The sequence below is a fragment of the Protobothrops mucrosquamatus genome, unplaced genomic scaffold, assembly GCF_001527695.2.
Source record: "Protobothrops mucrosquamatus isolate PMUCROS unplaced genomic scaffold, P.Mucros_1.0 scaffold263, whole genome shotgun sequence".
Classification (NCBI taxonomy): domain Eukaryota; kingdom Metazoa; phylum Chordata; class Lepidosauria; order Squamata; family Viperidae; genus Protobothrops; species Protobothrops mucrosquamatus.
The window spans coordinates 5465-22564 of NW_015386610.1; the positions used below are offsets into that span (position 1 = coordinate 5465).

General features: G+C 38.3%; 1 protein-coding gene across 1 annotated transcript in view; it reads right to left on the minus strand.

Moving 5' to 3' along the window:
• LOC107286248 (protein unc-80 homolog) overlaps positions 1-17100 on the minus strand; it is a gene marked incomplete at its 3' end in the record, with an annotated part of 101153 nt that overhangs the window by 4835 nt on the left and 79218 nt on the right. The window contains 8 exon segments of the mRNA XM_029283891.1: positions 3505-3591; positions 6004-6104; positions 7449-7592; positions 8758-8886; positions 9762-9948; positions 11363-11494; positions 16176-16357; positions 16734-16872. Coding sequence (XP_029139724.1) covers positions 3505-3591; positions 6004-6104; positions 7449-7592; positions 8758-8886; positions 9762-9948; positions 11363-11494; positions 16176-16357; positions 16734-16872 — 1101 coding nt within the window.

The window sequence follows — 17100 nt, forward strand, 5'->3', positions numbered from 1 at the left end:
GTGAGAATCAAGGAAGGGGATGAATGGAAAACTGCATTTAACTGCCCCATGGGGTGCTACCAATTCAAAGTCTTGCCATTTGGATTACAAGGGCCCCCCGCAGTATTTATGCAATTAATCAATGACGTTCTAAGGGAGCACCTATTTAAGGGGGTCCTTGTTTACTTAGACGACATTCTTATCTTCACTGAATCAAAAGAGGAACATGTCAACCTAGTCAGAGTGGTTTTAAAGAAACTGCGAGCCGCCCACCTATATGCCAAACTCTCGAAATGCGAATTCCACCAGGAAAAGATAGACTACCTAGGTTATCGCATATCCCCACAAGGCATTGAAATGGACCCAGAGAAGGTCAGGGCAGTATTAGACTGGGCACCACACCACACAAGAAACCAACTACAAAGTTTCCTGGGCTTTGCAAACTTTTACCGTCAATTCATCCCCTCATTTGCTCAGATAGCCCTGCCCCTCACTAACTTACTAAAAACAAAGGGAGCATCCTCAGTAAAACCTAACCAGTCACTAACATGGACAATGGAGTGCCAAACAGCGTTTGAGAGATTAAAGAGACTTTTTTCTGCCAAACCAGTACTGAGGCACCCAGACATGGATAGGCCCTTCGTAATACAAGCGGATGCAAGCGATGTGGCAGTGGGGGCTGCCAAACTGGAATTGAATTCCGGAAAAGTTTGGAAACAGATGAATGGTTCCTGAAAAACAAACATGTGTGCACAATGAGAGACGGATTGCCTTGGGTAGGGGAAAAGTTATATATACCAACAACCCAGATGCAAAGTGGGGTGGGACCTTACACCCCCATAAAAATTAAATCGCCGCTTCTGTCTATGGAAGGATAGAGTTATAGTCCCCTTCTTTCTCACTTTCAGAGGATTTTTTGCTTCTTGGGGATCTTTTCCAGGAAATCAGCAGTTTCAAAATAGAGTAGAGAAGATCAATATTCTCACCCAGCTCCAACACGCTGTTCACATTTGTTCTTAGTTGGTGCTTTTGGACTTTGGATGCCAGTAGGCTAGTCACTGGAGTGCAGCTAGCCTTTCTCCGATTGGATTGGAGGGCTTCCCCCAGATCAAACAGATCGACCAAATGCACAGGTATAGTATAGGGGGTACCTTGCTCAATAGTAGTAACTGTGAGAGGGACCTCGGAGTCCTAGTGGACAATCACCTAAATATGAGCCAGCAGTGTGCTGCAGCTGCCAAAAAGGCCAACACAGTGCTAGGCTGCATTAACAGAGAGTAGAATCAAGATCACGTGAAGTGTTAATACCACTCTACAATGCCTTGGTAAGGCCACACTTGGAATACTGCATCCAGTTTTGGTCACCGCGCTGTAAAAAAGATGTTGACACTCTAGAAAGAGTACAGAGAAGAGCAACAAAAGATGATTAGGGGACTGGAGGGTAAAGCATGAGGAACGGTTGCTGGAACTGGGTATGTCTAGTTTAACAAAGAGAAGGATGAGGGGAGACATGATAGCAGTGTTCCAATATCTCAGGGGCTGCCGCAAAGAAGAGGGAGTCAAGCTATTTTCCAAAGCGCCTGAAGGCAGGACAAGAAGCAACGGGTGGAAACTAACCAAGGAGAGAAGCAACCTAAAACTAAAGAGAAACTTCCTGACAGTTAGAACAATTAACCAGTGGAAAAACCTGCCTCCAGAAGCGGTGAATGCTCCAACACTGGAAGTTTTTAAGAAGAGACTGGACAGCCATTTGTCCGAAATGGTATAGGGTTTCCTGCCTGAGCAGGGGGTTGGACTAGATGACCTCCAAGGTCCCTTCCAACTTTACTATTATTATTATTATTAACCTTGCTTAGGAATGGAAATTCTTGTTCTAATTGCAGTCATAAGTTGAGACCACCGTCTTTCCGTGATTGACGGAGGGCTTCTCCTTCTTTGTCATCTCTCCGGAGAGACTTTAGACCCATTTAGGGTCCCCAGGCAGGGCAAAACCAGCCATGGGGTGCGGAGCTCCACAATCCCTTGGCCGTTTCGCTATAATACAAAACTGGAAGTCTCCATAAAGTACACAATTTTTATTCCAATTTACAGCAAAAGCTAAGTAGATGGCCAGTGATAAATATGAACATGTGTAAGATTGAGCTAGTCTTTCTCTGTCAATAATTGTAGTTTGTACATTGAAAATCTGGGTGGCTATTCCTACCAAGGGAAAATATGGAATAATTTACAAACTTACTTAAAATACCACAATAGAATAAATTTTTTTTAGAAGACATCTATATTATCAACCTCACTTTTATCTTCTTCATAAAGTTAAATTGAAGAAAACCCACCAAAAAAGGTGCTAGAAAATGTTATGGCAAGGTTAACATTAAGGCTTGTGCAAATCCTTTGCAAGATATGCTCTGCTATACATGGGAACAAAGCAACTGTCTTCAAATCACTGACACAACTACATCTTTTTCTAGGTTAATGAAGCTGCTTCAAAGCCTCCTCTCAGTAGTCTCTGCATGTATGTTTGTGAAAAGCCATTTTGTTTGGCTCCCAGCAGAATGAGAAAATTAATATTTTTATCAATCAAATAGAACTCCATGATGAGTAGGAATCTTCCCCAATTCCACAGTGTCTACTGCTATTTTTTCAAACAAGAGTGAAGAAAGCAAGGTAGGTCATACGATGATTGTAAAACTATTGCATTCTACTAAAAAAGGAGTATATACAGTACTGTGCCACGTCAAAATATTACAGCTATTTTATTTATTTATTTATTAAATGTATATGCTGCCCATCTCACTGTTTCAAAGGAGAGATGGGCAGATGCTGCTGAAAAATAGTTTCATTGGTTTTCCTATGCATTGCAGAGAGCTGGATCCTTATGTTACTTTCCAACTTCCCAATTCTATGATTCTATGAAACAAATAGAGGCAGTAAACCAGAAGAAGGCAGTATGTTTTATACAGATTTCAAAGTTTTCTGTACATCTAATTTGTGCTCCAAATTCTGTGAAGAAGTTAGGATAAAAAAATTATTATATGCTTTTGGGCATTTCAAATTTGATCTTAACTATAAGAATGAAATTAGAGTGACAGCACACAAAATTTTAATCTTTTGGAAAGGTACATACATGGTTTTACTAACTCTGAAATACACATCACAGATGTGATTGCCACAAGGAGTAACTTCTTCAGCAAAAAGAAATGGCTGAATGTTTACAACCCTATAATCCCTATTTGGGGTAGAGTCTGGGTGACTGGATGGAGCTGAGCATTAATGGTTCAAAATATAACTGCATGAAGTTCAACGTATACACTAGAGAAATTCAACTATGTTTTTGATCTTCAGAAAATCAAAGCCAAATACCTAGAAAACATATTGACTATAAGAAAAACTGCATAGGAGGTGGACTTCTTTCTTGAATGTGACACTAATTGTGACTAATTCAAAATTCACAGTTGTCTGTACTTTGGATAGGGGCATCATTAATGCTTACAGTCTGGGTTCTGCCCAGGACTCAGAAGAACCTACCAAGTAATTGAAGAGGATATGGGATGTCTGAGCAGGAAAGTCTCCGATGTTCAACAAAAGTTTCCTCAGCATATACATCAATTCATCCTGCAGTTAGAGCAGAAATTTTCAATCTTGTTATAGCATAGCAGTCAATTTCACTACTTGCACAGGGATCAATTATTATACTCTAAGGTAACATACAATTAAAATCCTTACAAGTTGCAGTATTATGAATGCTTTCCCATAAATAACATGGGAGAGTTTTTTCTTACAGGAGAGCTGTAAAACTTAATCAGAACATCTGAACAGAACCCTAGTCTGATAAAAGTCTAGTCTTATCTTCAAATGTTTGAACTCCTTATGTTTTTTGATTGTATTAGATGCTAACTACTTTATCTCTAACTTGAATGAACCTTGAGCACCTTTCTCTAGTATTGGCAGGAGACTGCAGATTGTTGCCTTCATTTTAAATTGAATGCACTGAATTCTAATACCAGTCTCTCCATTGTATCTTGTTAGCCTTAAACATGATTTATTAAAATAAGTCATAAATTTAAAGCTGGGTTATTTCAATAAAACTTAGTAAAGATTCACTGCTATTTATTTGGATTCAGTTAAGTTAATCTGAAGTGAATTTCAGACAGATATTTTCCTCATCTTTTCCTTGCAACTATGCTGAGGAAGGAAGCAGAAGGAAAGGAGAGAGCACACATCTGAGATCTATTTATGCCTCAATAAATTACACTTTATCATTCGTTCCAACTAGGACAGGAACACATTGGGGAGGGGGGATTCAGCCAAAGGCCAGATTTCATTTTTGCTCCACCTGTTAGAAGCCATGCTTCAATACGGACAGGGCCAGGATAAAATTTGATTTGAATGCAATTTATTTAGTATAGGATTACTTTTCGCCTTTTTAATATTTTCCCCATTTGTTACATTAAACATTACAACTGGGTAACAACCTCTGAGAGGTCTCTAGGACTTTTGTAAAGATATACACACACAAATACCGGGGGTGTTTGCATTGCGGGTGTCACATAGTTCCATCCTCTCCCAACTACCACTTTATCAACTATAATATCCAACTTTATATTGCCACTGTGTTGTGAGAGAGATGTTGTCAATGTCCTGTCTTGGTGTCCAGGAATTGGGTATGACCATTCTAGAGAAAAGAAGGATTAGGGGTGATATGATAGCAGTATTCCAGTATTTGAGGGGCTGCCACAAAGAAGAAGGGGGTCAACTTATTTTCCAAAGCACCAGAAGGCAAGACTAGAAACAATGGATGGAAACTAATCAAGGAGAGAAGCAACCTGGAATTAAGGAGAAACTTCCTAACAGTGAAGACAATTAACCAGTGGAACAGCTTGCTCTCAGAAGTTGTGGGTGCTTCATCACTGGCAGTTTTTAAGAAAAAACTGGATAGCCATCTATCTGAAATGGTATAGGGTTTCCTGCTTGAGCACTAGGTTGGACTAGAAGACCTCCAAAGTCCCTTCCAGCTCTCCTCTGATTGATTGTCTAGAGGCTGTGAGGATCTGGATGGAAAAGAACAGACTGAAACTGTTTTCTTCCATCCAAATAAGATGAAGTTGCTGTATGTACATCAGGGTTTTCTGTCAACACCAGCATTATCTCTGTATGGGCATTCACTAAGGAGCAGATGAAGGAGCTGATTAATAATTCAGGAATCCTTCTGGACTCCTGCTTAAACAAAAGGTGGAAGTTTTGCTCAGCTTTGGCTGGTGCACCAATTAAAATCCTATATGGTTCAGAAGGACTCATCTTCATTACTACCCAGATGGACTACTGCAGTATGCAGTACTTTGAATGAACTACCCTCAATTTCTGAACTACTCAGAAATTGCCAATTGAGCGAAACACAGTGGCAAATGTACTCACTGGCTTTTGGTACTGCAAGCATACAATATAATACTGATTCTTCAACTCTGCATTGGTTACGATTTGGTTTCTGAGTGCAATTTAAAATTCTGGTGTTGTCTATTTATGGCCTGGCATCTTGGTATCTTCAAGAGTGCCTGCTCCTGCTATAATAAATCTAACCCATTAGTTCCTTTAGGAAGAAACTATTTTGGTCCCACACTTCTGAGAGGTGAGGGAGGGCAAAGTAGAAGAAACTGTTTTGAAATAGCCTCCCTGTGGATATTAGACTGAGCCATTCTTGTTGACCTTTAGGGAGATGTTGGAAAAAAAGGAACTATTTTTTCTAATCTAAAAAGTATGCCATCTTTTACTTATTTTCATGTTTTCATTTGTTACTGTTGCTTTTATTTTTTGTTTTATGTTATCTTTGAGATATATCATGGATGTTTTATTGTTATATTTACATACTACAGAAACAACTGATAGTCATTAGATTGTGACTGGGGTATATGTCAAACAAACAAACAAACAAACAAACAAACAGTATCCTGGGACCACAAGCTACTCTCCCCTGGAAGAGAGTTTTGACTGAGTTCTTATACATATGTTTATGGAAAGTAGAACCTCTACCTGCCGATTACTGATAGTGAGTTTCTCCAGGAAATGTCGAAGAACAGTGGATGGATCTTCAATGAGACAGTTCCACAAGACTTGTTGAGCCACTGCGCTCACTATATGAGACAAAAGGATTGAAAAGACTTTTCATCTGTTCTTGCCAAACCCTATACCATATATACTGTTGGCCTGAATTTGACACAACATCATTTGGTAATGCCAGCTGTATCCAATTTGGTCCTCAACTCCTATTAAAGTTAGTAGTAGTATTTGATATAGAAAGAAACTGTTTACAGTGGACACTTAATCAAATACAAGCATGCCATTTTATGGCTTAGAACAGGGTATGATCTTAGTGTATTTTTCTCAATAGAAATGGGAAGAGAGAACTGAGTTATAATGGAAAGCATAACTGTTCATAAATTCACATTTGCTTATTGTGGAGGATATTTTTGTCTGCCCTTTGTCTAAAAGAGGGAAAGGACACAAATGTCTTCAAGGAATACATCACTGGAACACAGAGCAAGACAGCACAGCCCTTCTGTCCTTTAAGATAAAATATCTATGGATTCCCCTTCACCAAAAGATGCTAATGAGATACTGAATTCAGATCTTTTGCTTCTGCCAGCTCTTCCATTGCAGCCACCTTCTGATCCTGAATTTTATTCAAGTGACAGTAAAGACTCAGCTGGAATCTCTGATCAAAACCCAATGTGAAATTCCACATTCATGGAAAAACTGCTTCAGAAGAAAAAAAGAGATTACCCTGAATAAACCAGTATCTGCAATTGTTGATAGAATTCAATGCTTTCCACTATCACGTCCAACACTTACTCCAATCAAGCCATTCCATACTTCAGTGTCAAATTCTATCAGAATCCATATCTGGAAAAGGGGTAAACTATGTAGAGTTTTACAGTTAAAGGTAAAGCTTATGTAGAATATTGAAGTAGATCAAAAACACACTAAAGATTGTTGGAGAATATTAAATGATTTCAATTTTTACTAGACTATCAGGCAATGTAAATGCAAATAAAAATTTGAATAGAACTTTAGACTGAAGAGAGACAAATTTTTCTTAACAATTTTATCAGTCATATGAATTCTCTCACATACACTATATTATACTGACTGTGTATGCTTCTATGCATACACATTGTCTATGTACATAAGGACTGTGCAGCATGTGTAGAATAATTTGGGAAAGATATTTCATTCTGTGCAGTCATGTGAATGTTGCATCTCCCCTGCTATGTGATCCCAAGAAAAGACACAGTTGCTTCAAAGAATTGCTGAAAAATGCTCTGATGCACCATTTTCGAATGGAATCTGAAACCTAAGTAGGGTATGTGTTTATATATATATAAGACAAAGATTTCTTTATTAGCTGACACTGCCTGCTGTTAAAAGAAGTACAGATATTTTCAATTGCTTTCCAAAACTTTAAACTAAAAGAGTACCTGCTACTCCATCTTCCCGTACTTCTCCATCTTCCATCAAGTGAACTATTGGAAGTACAGCTGCACAAATGCATGCAGGAAACACTGCCTGTGGGGGCTGTGGCACATGATGATTTGGTGTGTGCTCTGCTGTATGCTCTTCATCTAAAAAAGATGTGGAAGTAAAGTCCAAAATATTTCTGACATTTCATCTATAGTTATTCCTGTTTATCTATATAACTACTATCTGGTTGTAAGAAACCCCATCCTGAATAAGAGATAGATTACCTCAAGTCCACTCATCAATGAATACCACTTTTGCATCTACTGACAAAACAATGTAAACACTCATAAAGGGGTAGATGTTTCAAAGCACAAGTCACTTTTTGTAATGTTTGATTCATATATCATCCTAAAGGTGTGCTTGCTACTGGAACCAGAAACTCTTCTATGTGATTAGCTGCCTATATAAGATGCATATATGGACTTTATCAAGTTTATCTGTGTGAAAGAAGCCAACTGAAAATGAACAACATTAATCATGTGATCAGATTTGGCACAAGCGACGTAGACACAGTTTTAATGTAAAGATCATCTGCCACATTAAATGGCACACAAAATAATAGGGTCTAAAATAATATCATGAATGAAGGCAAATATACGTGTCCAGCCACTTCGCACCACTTCGGCAGAGCCGGTAGCTAATTTTTTGTTGCCCAGGCCCAGAGTGGACTTCCGGTAGCGGCATTCACACAGAGAATCGGTGGTTTACATATTTGAATCTCACCACTATATGTGCCCAGGATAATGATGCAAGATCCAATCTGGGTCAGTAATTTTTAATGTGGATATTATTTTAAGATCCAGTCTGGACCAGAGGTTCCGAGCTTTCAGATTTGCGTTGGAGCCCATCCTCAGGAATTTCTCTCTAACGGAATGCTCGAGAGAATGGAATGTCTAACACATTCCGTTAGAGAGAAGTTCCCTGAAGATGGGCTCCAGTGTGAGTCCAAAAGCTCAGAAGAGTAAACCTCTGGTCCCGGTGACCAACCCAGACTGGATCTTAAATAAAGTCACATTAAAATTGTTGATTTAACTTGAGATTATTCCCTGGATAATAAAGTTGTCATCATGATGAGAATTAGGACACCTCGTATTGGAGATTACATAAACGTATTTTAAATACTGTGGGAAGACAGCTGTGTCAGTCTATAGTGGCAAAAAAAACCAGGAATCTGGTAGCATCTTTTCCAAGACATTTTAACACAGAAATAAAATTAAGAGTCAATAAGTCATTCATAGGACAACCCCCAATCTAATGTTCCCTTACCTTCAGCACTGACTGCTGAACGCACTGACCAAACTGACCCACGTCGAAAAGAATAGTTTCTATGTGATGTACTGGAAGTACACGATGGACTCACAGACAGACGGCGTGATGCCAGGTTGGTGACTTCTTCTACTGATAAAATCAATAGAAGATGTTTAAATTTTTATTTATGTAGTCTGCTGATTATCTGCAACAATGAAATCCATTTTATTGTATAATAATGAATAATACACTGTATTGTATTGTATTGTATTGTATTGTATTGTATTGTATTGTATTGTATTGTATTGTATTGTATTGTATTGTATTGTATTGTATTGTATTGTATTGTATTGTATTGTATCTATATAGGGATATGAAAAGATTTTGTATCAGATCTTCCCAGATCCATTTTCAGGAAATCTGCCAACAGCAGAATCGTTTGTATAACAAATTTGCAGAGGCCCTTGAAGCTCTTCTTGGACTTACATGTAACAAAACAATTTTATATGTCCTATGGCATTTCAGTAGCAGAAACCAATTAAGGAAGTCCGAAGCAATCATACCACCAATGATTTAAGATAGGGATAGGCATTTCCTGTAGTCTGCAGGTGCCTTATTTTTGCTGCCTTAACCTCATTGCCTCCAAATCACACTGTTAAATTTCAGTGGTATAATTTATTCTTTTTTCAACATAGAAAATAGGTATATTAAGCTACTTCCTCAAAAGAAAGAAAGAAAGAAAGAAAGAAAGAAAGAAAGAAAGAAAGAAAGAAAGAAAGAAAGAAAGAAAGAAAGAAAGAAAGAAAGAAAGAAAGAAAGAAAGAACTAGGAACAAAGACTGCAGCTCTGCATCTTCTGGTGATGTTAACCAGTAATGGCCCTTTGCAGTTCTTGGAAGTAGAAATAACTGATAATATAAATATAGAAAAAATCTGCCTTTCTTATGTGGTGTATGTCTTCATGTGATGACTTTATTCCTTGCTATCCCAAAAAACTCATTCCAGAGTACAAAGTGGGTGCACCTTCTTCTTCCTGCTCTGAGCTTGGGGAACAGCTGGGTTCATAGCAAGCTTCCTGGGTGATAGGTATGGCAGTAATGAGACTAGCTTCTCGGCCCAGACGTTTCTTCTCCTCTTCCTGTTGCAGGTTCTTCAGAATGTGTTCTGCTCGTTGATGAGAACGTGATACTGCCCTGGCTGAAAACGACTTCTGCAATCAAACCAGTAAAAAAGCAATTGAAAAAAAATTGCCCTGTTTTTTATAAAGACACTTGCATACTTGAATACTACTTCACCAAACTCAACTCAGGATTATTTTTGTGAATAATTTATCAACTATCAGATTTTATCACCCATCACACCAAAGAAAAGAATGAAACTATACAAAGTGTGTGTGTAATATATATTGGGTAATCTTGAGATTTGCAGGTTATCTGATCTCATTTTGGAAAAAAATAAGTGAAGAACTGCCAAAATTCATGAAAACTGAGTATTACCAAATGTTGCATATGTAACAGAGGAAGAAAGGAGAAGGATATTGACAACTATTTGGAAATTAAATGGAATATGTGCTATGAAGCAGGGACAAAGCTAGAAAATTTAGCTAGACCCCTTATATTATTAAGATAAGCTTCTTCCTGGTTCAGATTGACAAGATATTTTTAAATGTCTGAAGAATGGGACTGGCAACCACCCACAGCATTTTTCTCTGTATGAGGAAAAGAATAAATTCTTGTAATAATGTTCTAGATTGTTATGCCTAGACTCAATTAGACAAATGATATGTGTAATCAAGAATAGCTGTAGAAGACTTTAGGTATGATGGACAAGCCAATTGAAAAACAATTTGGGGTGCTATTCCTTCACCTGGTGACAGCTGCGAAGATTGTACTTGCCAAACACTAGAAAGAAAAAGATATGCCAACTATTGAAGAATGGATTGTGAAATTGACTGAACCAGCAGAGATGGTGAAATTAATTGCTTTGATTAGAGATAATGGGCTAAACAGCTGTATAAGAGACTGGAAACCATTTGTAGACTTTCTACGTGCTAAATATAATAACAGATGGTCAACAGAGGGATTTGAAGATTTAGTGTAATGTTTAGCTAAACCTAAACATATATATATATTTGTAAAAGGGGAGGAGAATTTACTGCTTTTTCTTTTCTTTCAGCACCCAGCCAGGGCGGAACCTGCATGTTAAATGTTAAATTTAATTGACCACTTTTTCTTTTTCTTTTTCTTTTGTACATGAATTTTTTTCTTTTTTGTTGTTAGGGTTGAATGTAAGCTTTTGTTTTGTTTCATTTTGCTTGTTTGTTTTATTGTTTTGTATTTTATTCTCTGTGATAAAACAATACATAAAAAAAAGAATAGCTGTAGAAGGCTGATAACAAAAACAGTTCCAGAAGCATATAATTAGAACTTATTATACTGCATATTAAGAAACAAAAGACTAAGCATAAATCAGCCAATCCTATTTCTAAAAGATGCCTTGAGGAAAGATGCCTTGAGGATTTATTAAGCTGTCTTATATTTTTTTCTCCCTGGCTTCACCCTCTACCACAGTTAGCTTTTCATTTCTAAAATACAGGTGCCCATTCCAAAGAAAGTCCTACTTACAGACTGATCTTCATTGATGGGGTCCTGCACACTCCCACTGCACTGGGGAACCCATGGAGGGTCAAACATAGGGACAGACGGCATTCCAAGCACTGGAGAGGGCAGGGTGAAGTTAATACTTGGTGGAGGAATCTGTAAAAATAAGCCCAGAAGATTCAATATAATAATAATCTCTCTTGTATATCTCTCCTGAAAATGCATTTTTCCAGGAACAAGGAAATGTCAAAATATGTCAATTTATTTAATTCTATCCTGAGATAAAGAAGAATTAGAAAATACAGTTTTTCCTCACACAATACAATGGAAAAGCAAGTAATTCCTTCTTGAAATTTTTGGGTGGTTAAGTTAGGATTCCTTTATTTTTTAAAACTTAATTATAATACATAAATAAAATGCAAAGCAAACTTTTTCTTATCTAGGCAAACAAGCATTTTCCAAGCACTATAAGAACTGTTTGAAATAATAAAAAAAATTAGCTTTGATCAAAGAGGGAAGACAGTGTTCATAGACATTGGTATATATTCCAAAAGTTCTGTACTGTTTTTCTTTTTTTCTCAATATAGAGCATCCAGAAAAAGTACTAGTATTAGGAAATGGAGATTTGAAGGCCAAAGAATTTGGTCATTTTTCTTTCATTATATCATCTTACCATATGTCTTGACAAACATAATACTAATATATTATTTCCTTTCAGCTATAAATTATAGGGTTAAAATAGCTGTTCACATGGGAGAACGATAGATCTGCAAATGTGAAGGAATATAGACTTGGCCTTGGGGAGGGAGAAGGAATGAGCAAGGTGTTTAACAGGGGAATTTTAGAAAAGATGACTCTTGGAATCCATGTTGGCATGAAATATCACAATCTTGAAAGTCTGTCAGAGTTTGTCTGTACAATATTCTTTATTCTTCTCTTATACCAAAGAAAATCAAGGTGGGAATATTTTGAGTTTCTTTCTCTCCCTTTCTGCTTTTTCTGGGCTGAGTCATCTTTTCTAAAATTCCCCTGTTAAACACCTTGCTCATTCCTTAGACTCCATGTTGTGTCTTCCTGTTTTTTGAGACTTTGCCTACCTCAAAGGGCTGTGACAAGACCCTCTAAATGACTTCATTTACACTTCAACAACTATAAGGAACCAGGCTATTTTGGGATTACAGTGTGCAGTTTACTTCATAGCATTCTTTAAAAATGGTATACTAGAATTTCACTCTCAGTGCTTCTAAAAACTAGAACTTGCCTATCAGCTCCAACTAGATTAAATCTCAGAAACTCAATATGGCATAGTTAATAGAGAATTTGTATGATCCACTATGTTAGAAACTGCTTTAAACAATTGACTGTTTTTTTAATAGTTAAGACTTCTGATAAAATCTCTTAAAACTCCACCCCCCCGAAGGTTTAGTCTCTACAATGTTTTTTTCTAGTGCTTTCTACAGCTTACAAACCACTGCTTTATCTTTCCCACCAATTGAGCAAGAGTACAATTGATTATTTATAATTTTATCCAGGGAAAGTTTAGTTCTATATTTCTACAAAGGCAAAAGAAGAGTGAAATCAGTCATCAGAAGAATCAAGAAGGAGAACTGAGAATCTAAAACAGGGATGTCTAACTGCTGTCCCACGGCCGGTTGCATCATAAGGAGGCTGTGCCCACCCCAGCTCCAGCAATGCAAAAAAAGTCATGATATGTCATGACACGTCACGTGACTTGGCGAGTTTGACACCTGTGATCTAAAACAAACTTATCACAAGTGTGGTCTACAGTACTCAACTAGATCAAACTCTATTCAGAGTTGATGGAAAAATTGGTGGCACTGTGATTAGAATGCAGTATTACAGGCAAAATCTGCCCACAACTTGGAATTTGATCCTAATGGGACTCAATGTTTACTCAGATTCCATCCTTCTGAGATCAGTAAAATTGTTGGTGTCAATATGCTGACTTTTATAAAGCACTCAGAGAGTGCAGTAAAGCACTATGGAGCAGAATATAAGTCTCAGTCTAAGTGCTATTGCTATTGCTTTCATGACTCATAGCAGAGACCATGATGATATAGAATCTATGAGATTCCCATGCATAGAACCCAAAATATGGATCCAGGACATTGATGACACCTTTGTTATAATAAAAAAGAAACAATTAGAGAAGACACATGAAACTATCAACATCATCAAAGGAATAAAATTCACAAGGGAAGAGGAAAATAACAACAACAACAATGGATATCTTCATCAGCAGAGGCAATGACGGCAAATTAGAAACACAAGTCTATATTAAATCTGCCCAAACAAACCAGGTACTCCACTACAAAAGTAACTACCCAACTTGCCACAAGAGAAACTCCATAATAATACTAGACAAACACAAACATATTGCAGCAACCCTGAACATCAGGAAAAGGAAACAGATTGTCTATACAACATCTTCCAACATAATTGATACCCGTGCAATTTTATTAAAAAGTGCATGACCACTCATCCCACTACAACCAACACAAGCTGTGAAAAGGATAACACTGCCATACAACAAAAACATCTCAGAAACCACCAATAGACTATTACGACCACATGGCATCATCATAGCATGCAAACCAACTAAAGCCCTCTAAAACAGGGGTGTCAAACACGCAACGTCATGTGACGTGTCGCGACGTAGCGTGACTTTTTTGCCATTGCCAGCAATGGGGTGGGCGCGGTTTCACTATGATGTATCCGGCCCGCGGGCCAGCAGTTTAACACCCCTGCTCTAAAACATCCTAAGTAAACACAAAGATCCAGCAGCCCCAGAAGAAAAAACAGGAGTCATCTACGATACGCAGTGTAAAGGTCAAGCAAACAGAAGACTAGCAGAGCGCATTCATGAACACCAACTGGCAGTCAGAAGACATGATGAAAACTCCTTAATTTCATAACACATGAACAGACATAACCACTGGAAAGCATCCTAGACCAAGCCAAATTCAAAAATGCTAGAGAATTCCCTGGAAGCCTGCCATTCAGGCAAATCAGTCATCAACAGGCTCATAGAAATAAATAACATCTACATTCAAAAGAGAAAATGAAAAAGCTAAAAATGAAACAAAAAGACCAAAACACCTCCTCACAGCAATTGACCCCCAAATAAGCAGACATTAACATGAAGATTAATATTAGACCAGCAATCAAGAAGTAAACAATACTCCAATCAAGGAACTACAAACTCAGACAAACAACAGTAAACAACAGCCTAATCAAATAACCACAAAGAACACTCCCATCAACACTGACGGGGCAAGCCTCTAGTACAGGGCTTTTCAACCTTTTCACCCATTGTACCACTTTTAGGATATGGCAATATCCGAGTACCACCAGTCGCCTAGCAAGGTGTCAAAAACTTGATGACCAAAAAAAAAAAAAAAGGAAAAAAGTGATAAAGTACAGGTAGTCCTCGACTTACAACAGTTCGTTTAGTGACTGTTCGAAGTTACAGTGGCACTGAAAAAAATGGCCCCCAAGGCACAACCGAGCAAGACACCTGCCTGCCCACCCAGCGGCGCTCTTCCTCCTATTCGAGGTTTTCATTGTTGTGAGCATTTCTATTGGGGATTGGCAGAGGAAGTGGGGTGGGGGGTGTTTGGTTTTTATTCCCCCCGTCTGCTGGGTGGTTGCAGCAGGTTTTGGTCACTTCCCATGACCCTGGGACACTGTGACCGTCATAAATATGAATCAGTTGCCAAGCATCTGAATGTAAATCACAAGACCCTGGAGATGCTGCAACATTCCAGCTGATCGGCGCTTCTTCTGGGCTCAGCAGAAGCACCAGGATCAGTGCTGCTTTCCAGCTGATTGGTGCTTCTTCAGGGCTCAGTGGAAGCGCCAGGATCAGCGCCGAGCTCCAACTGGAACCTGGCGCTGATCCTGGCGCTTCCACTGAGCCCTGAAGAAGCACCAATCAGCTGGAAAGCAGCACTGATCCTGGCACTTCCACTGAGCCCTGACAGCCCTGCAGCTCCAGCCATCTCTCGCTCAGGCTTGTGCGGTGCTGCCACCGGTTCAGCTCATTCCCCTCCCCCACTACCACTTTTCTAGGATGGTCGCGTACCACCTGCCAGGTGCCAATGTACCACAGGTGGTACCCATACCACTGGTTGAAAAGCCCTGCTCTAGTATATAAGTAGAGAGCAAACCTTGTTCCCTTCTAGCATTGATGATGTTACCTACGGTAGTTTATTACCAAGCTCAGACAGTAGCAAGAACCCCACAGTTCAACTCTGAACTACAAATATTCTCCTCTATTGGTAATATTGACTGTAAGATGAATTTGGCAGATTTTGAATCACATAGTTTAGGATAAAATCATAAAGATTTTATAAACCTTTTTTCATAAGGATTTCCACCTAAGGAGATAGAGCATCAGACCATTTATACTTGGCGAGAAAAAAATTAAAAGCATTGCTATGTGAATCCTTGATACAGACTAATGTCATTTTATAGCTCAAAGGATCTGATTTGCAATTAAGTTATCCCCTCATTCTGTGGAAGTTGATTCAAGACACCAGAGTTTAAATTTTCATCTCTTATCCTTTTGGTTCTGTTCATAATTGTTGAGAGAGTTTTTGTTATTGTTGTTATTTGTTTAATCATTTTACTTGATAAAAGGTTCTTGAAAACTTGAAAGCCAGCATGCTATTTTATAAATTTTGAATTAGCATAATATATTATGAAAGTTTAGGTTCCAACACATATCTATTACCTGACCTAAGTGTCACTTAACTCAAGTACTGTAGTGATAATACTTACTATATGGAAATATATCAGGTGGTACATTGTTCACCTTAAAGATTTGTTGAGCTCCTTCCTCCATGCGAGGCCATACTTGATATCTAAATCTCCAGAGAGTGTGGAACTTGAGAATGGCATTCAATCTCTGCACTGCCTCCGAGTGATGAAATTCAGACATCAGCATATCTGAAACTGCCTCTGGTACTTTCACAGCACATAGAAGGAACATGGCAGCTGCAGAAAGTAAATATTCCATGAAAAATCTTTTTTTTCTACAATCTGGAGCATTATTATTTTACTGATGTACCTGAGGCTGAGAGGTCGAAGGTCTGCTCATTAAGCTGATAAGCAGACTTGATAACAAAAGGAGCAGGTAATTGTCTTTGAATTTCAAGCAGAGAAATATCATGAAGAGAAGACAAGGTGGCAATGCATATAAATGTAGGCTGCATAGGAAAGGTTCTCAAAATCAGAGGAAGATTTCTGTGGTATTAGATCGAAAATCCTCAGAAGCCAATGCTGGGTAAAACTACTATGTTAGTTCCAATTCCTTAGGATTTGATTTTTGCACTCTTGAGGGCATTCTTAGAATGTGAGAGGAGCCTCTTACCTGCTGCACCAGCCATGTGCTCATCCATACTAAGCAACAGCTCCCATGCTGCAGGCTGGATGTCCCCATACATCTCTTCTGTGAGGATGGGAGCTGCCTTGATTAACAGTGAAAGTGGTGCTGGAGACAGGCTCATCACCTGCAAAAGAAAACCATGCCTTAAGTAATATAAAATAGGGCCCTCACAAACATATTAATGTTCTGCTGAGGGGAATGTAGCACACAGAATAAGAGTACTGAAGACTGGAGCTTCTTCACAGAGACCTTGCAATGCCAGACAATCTATTATTTAAAGAGATTATAGAAAACTGATCCAAGAAGAAAATGCAAGTAAAAATTGGGGAACACTTATCTAGATAGCTTCTAC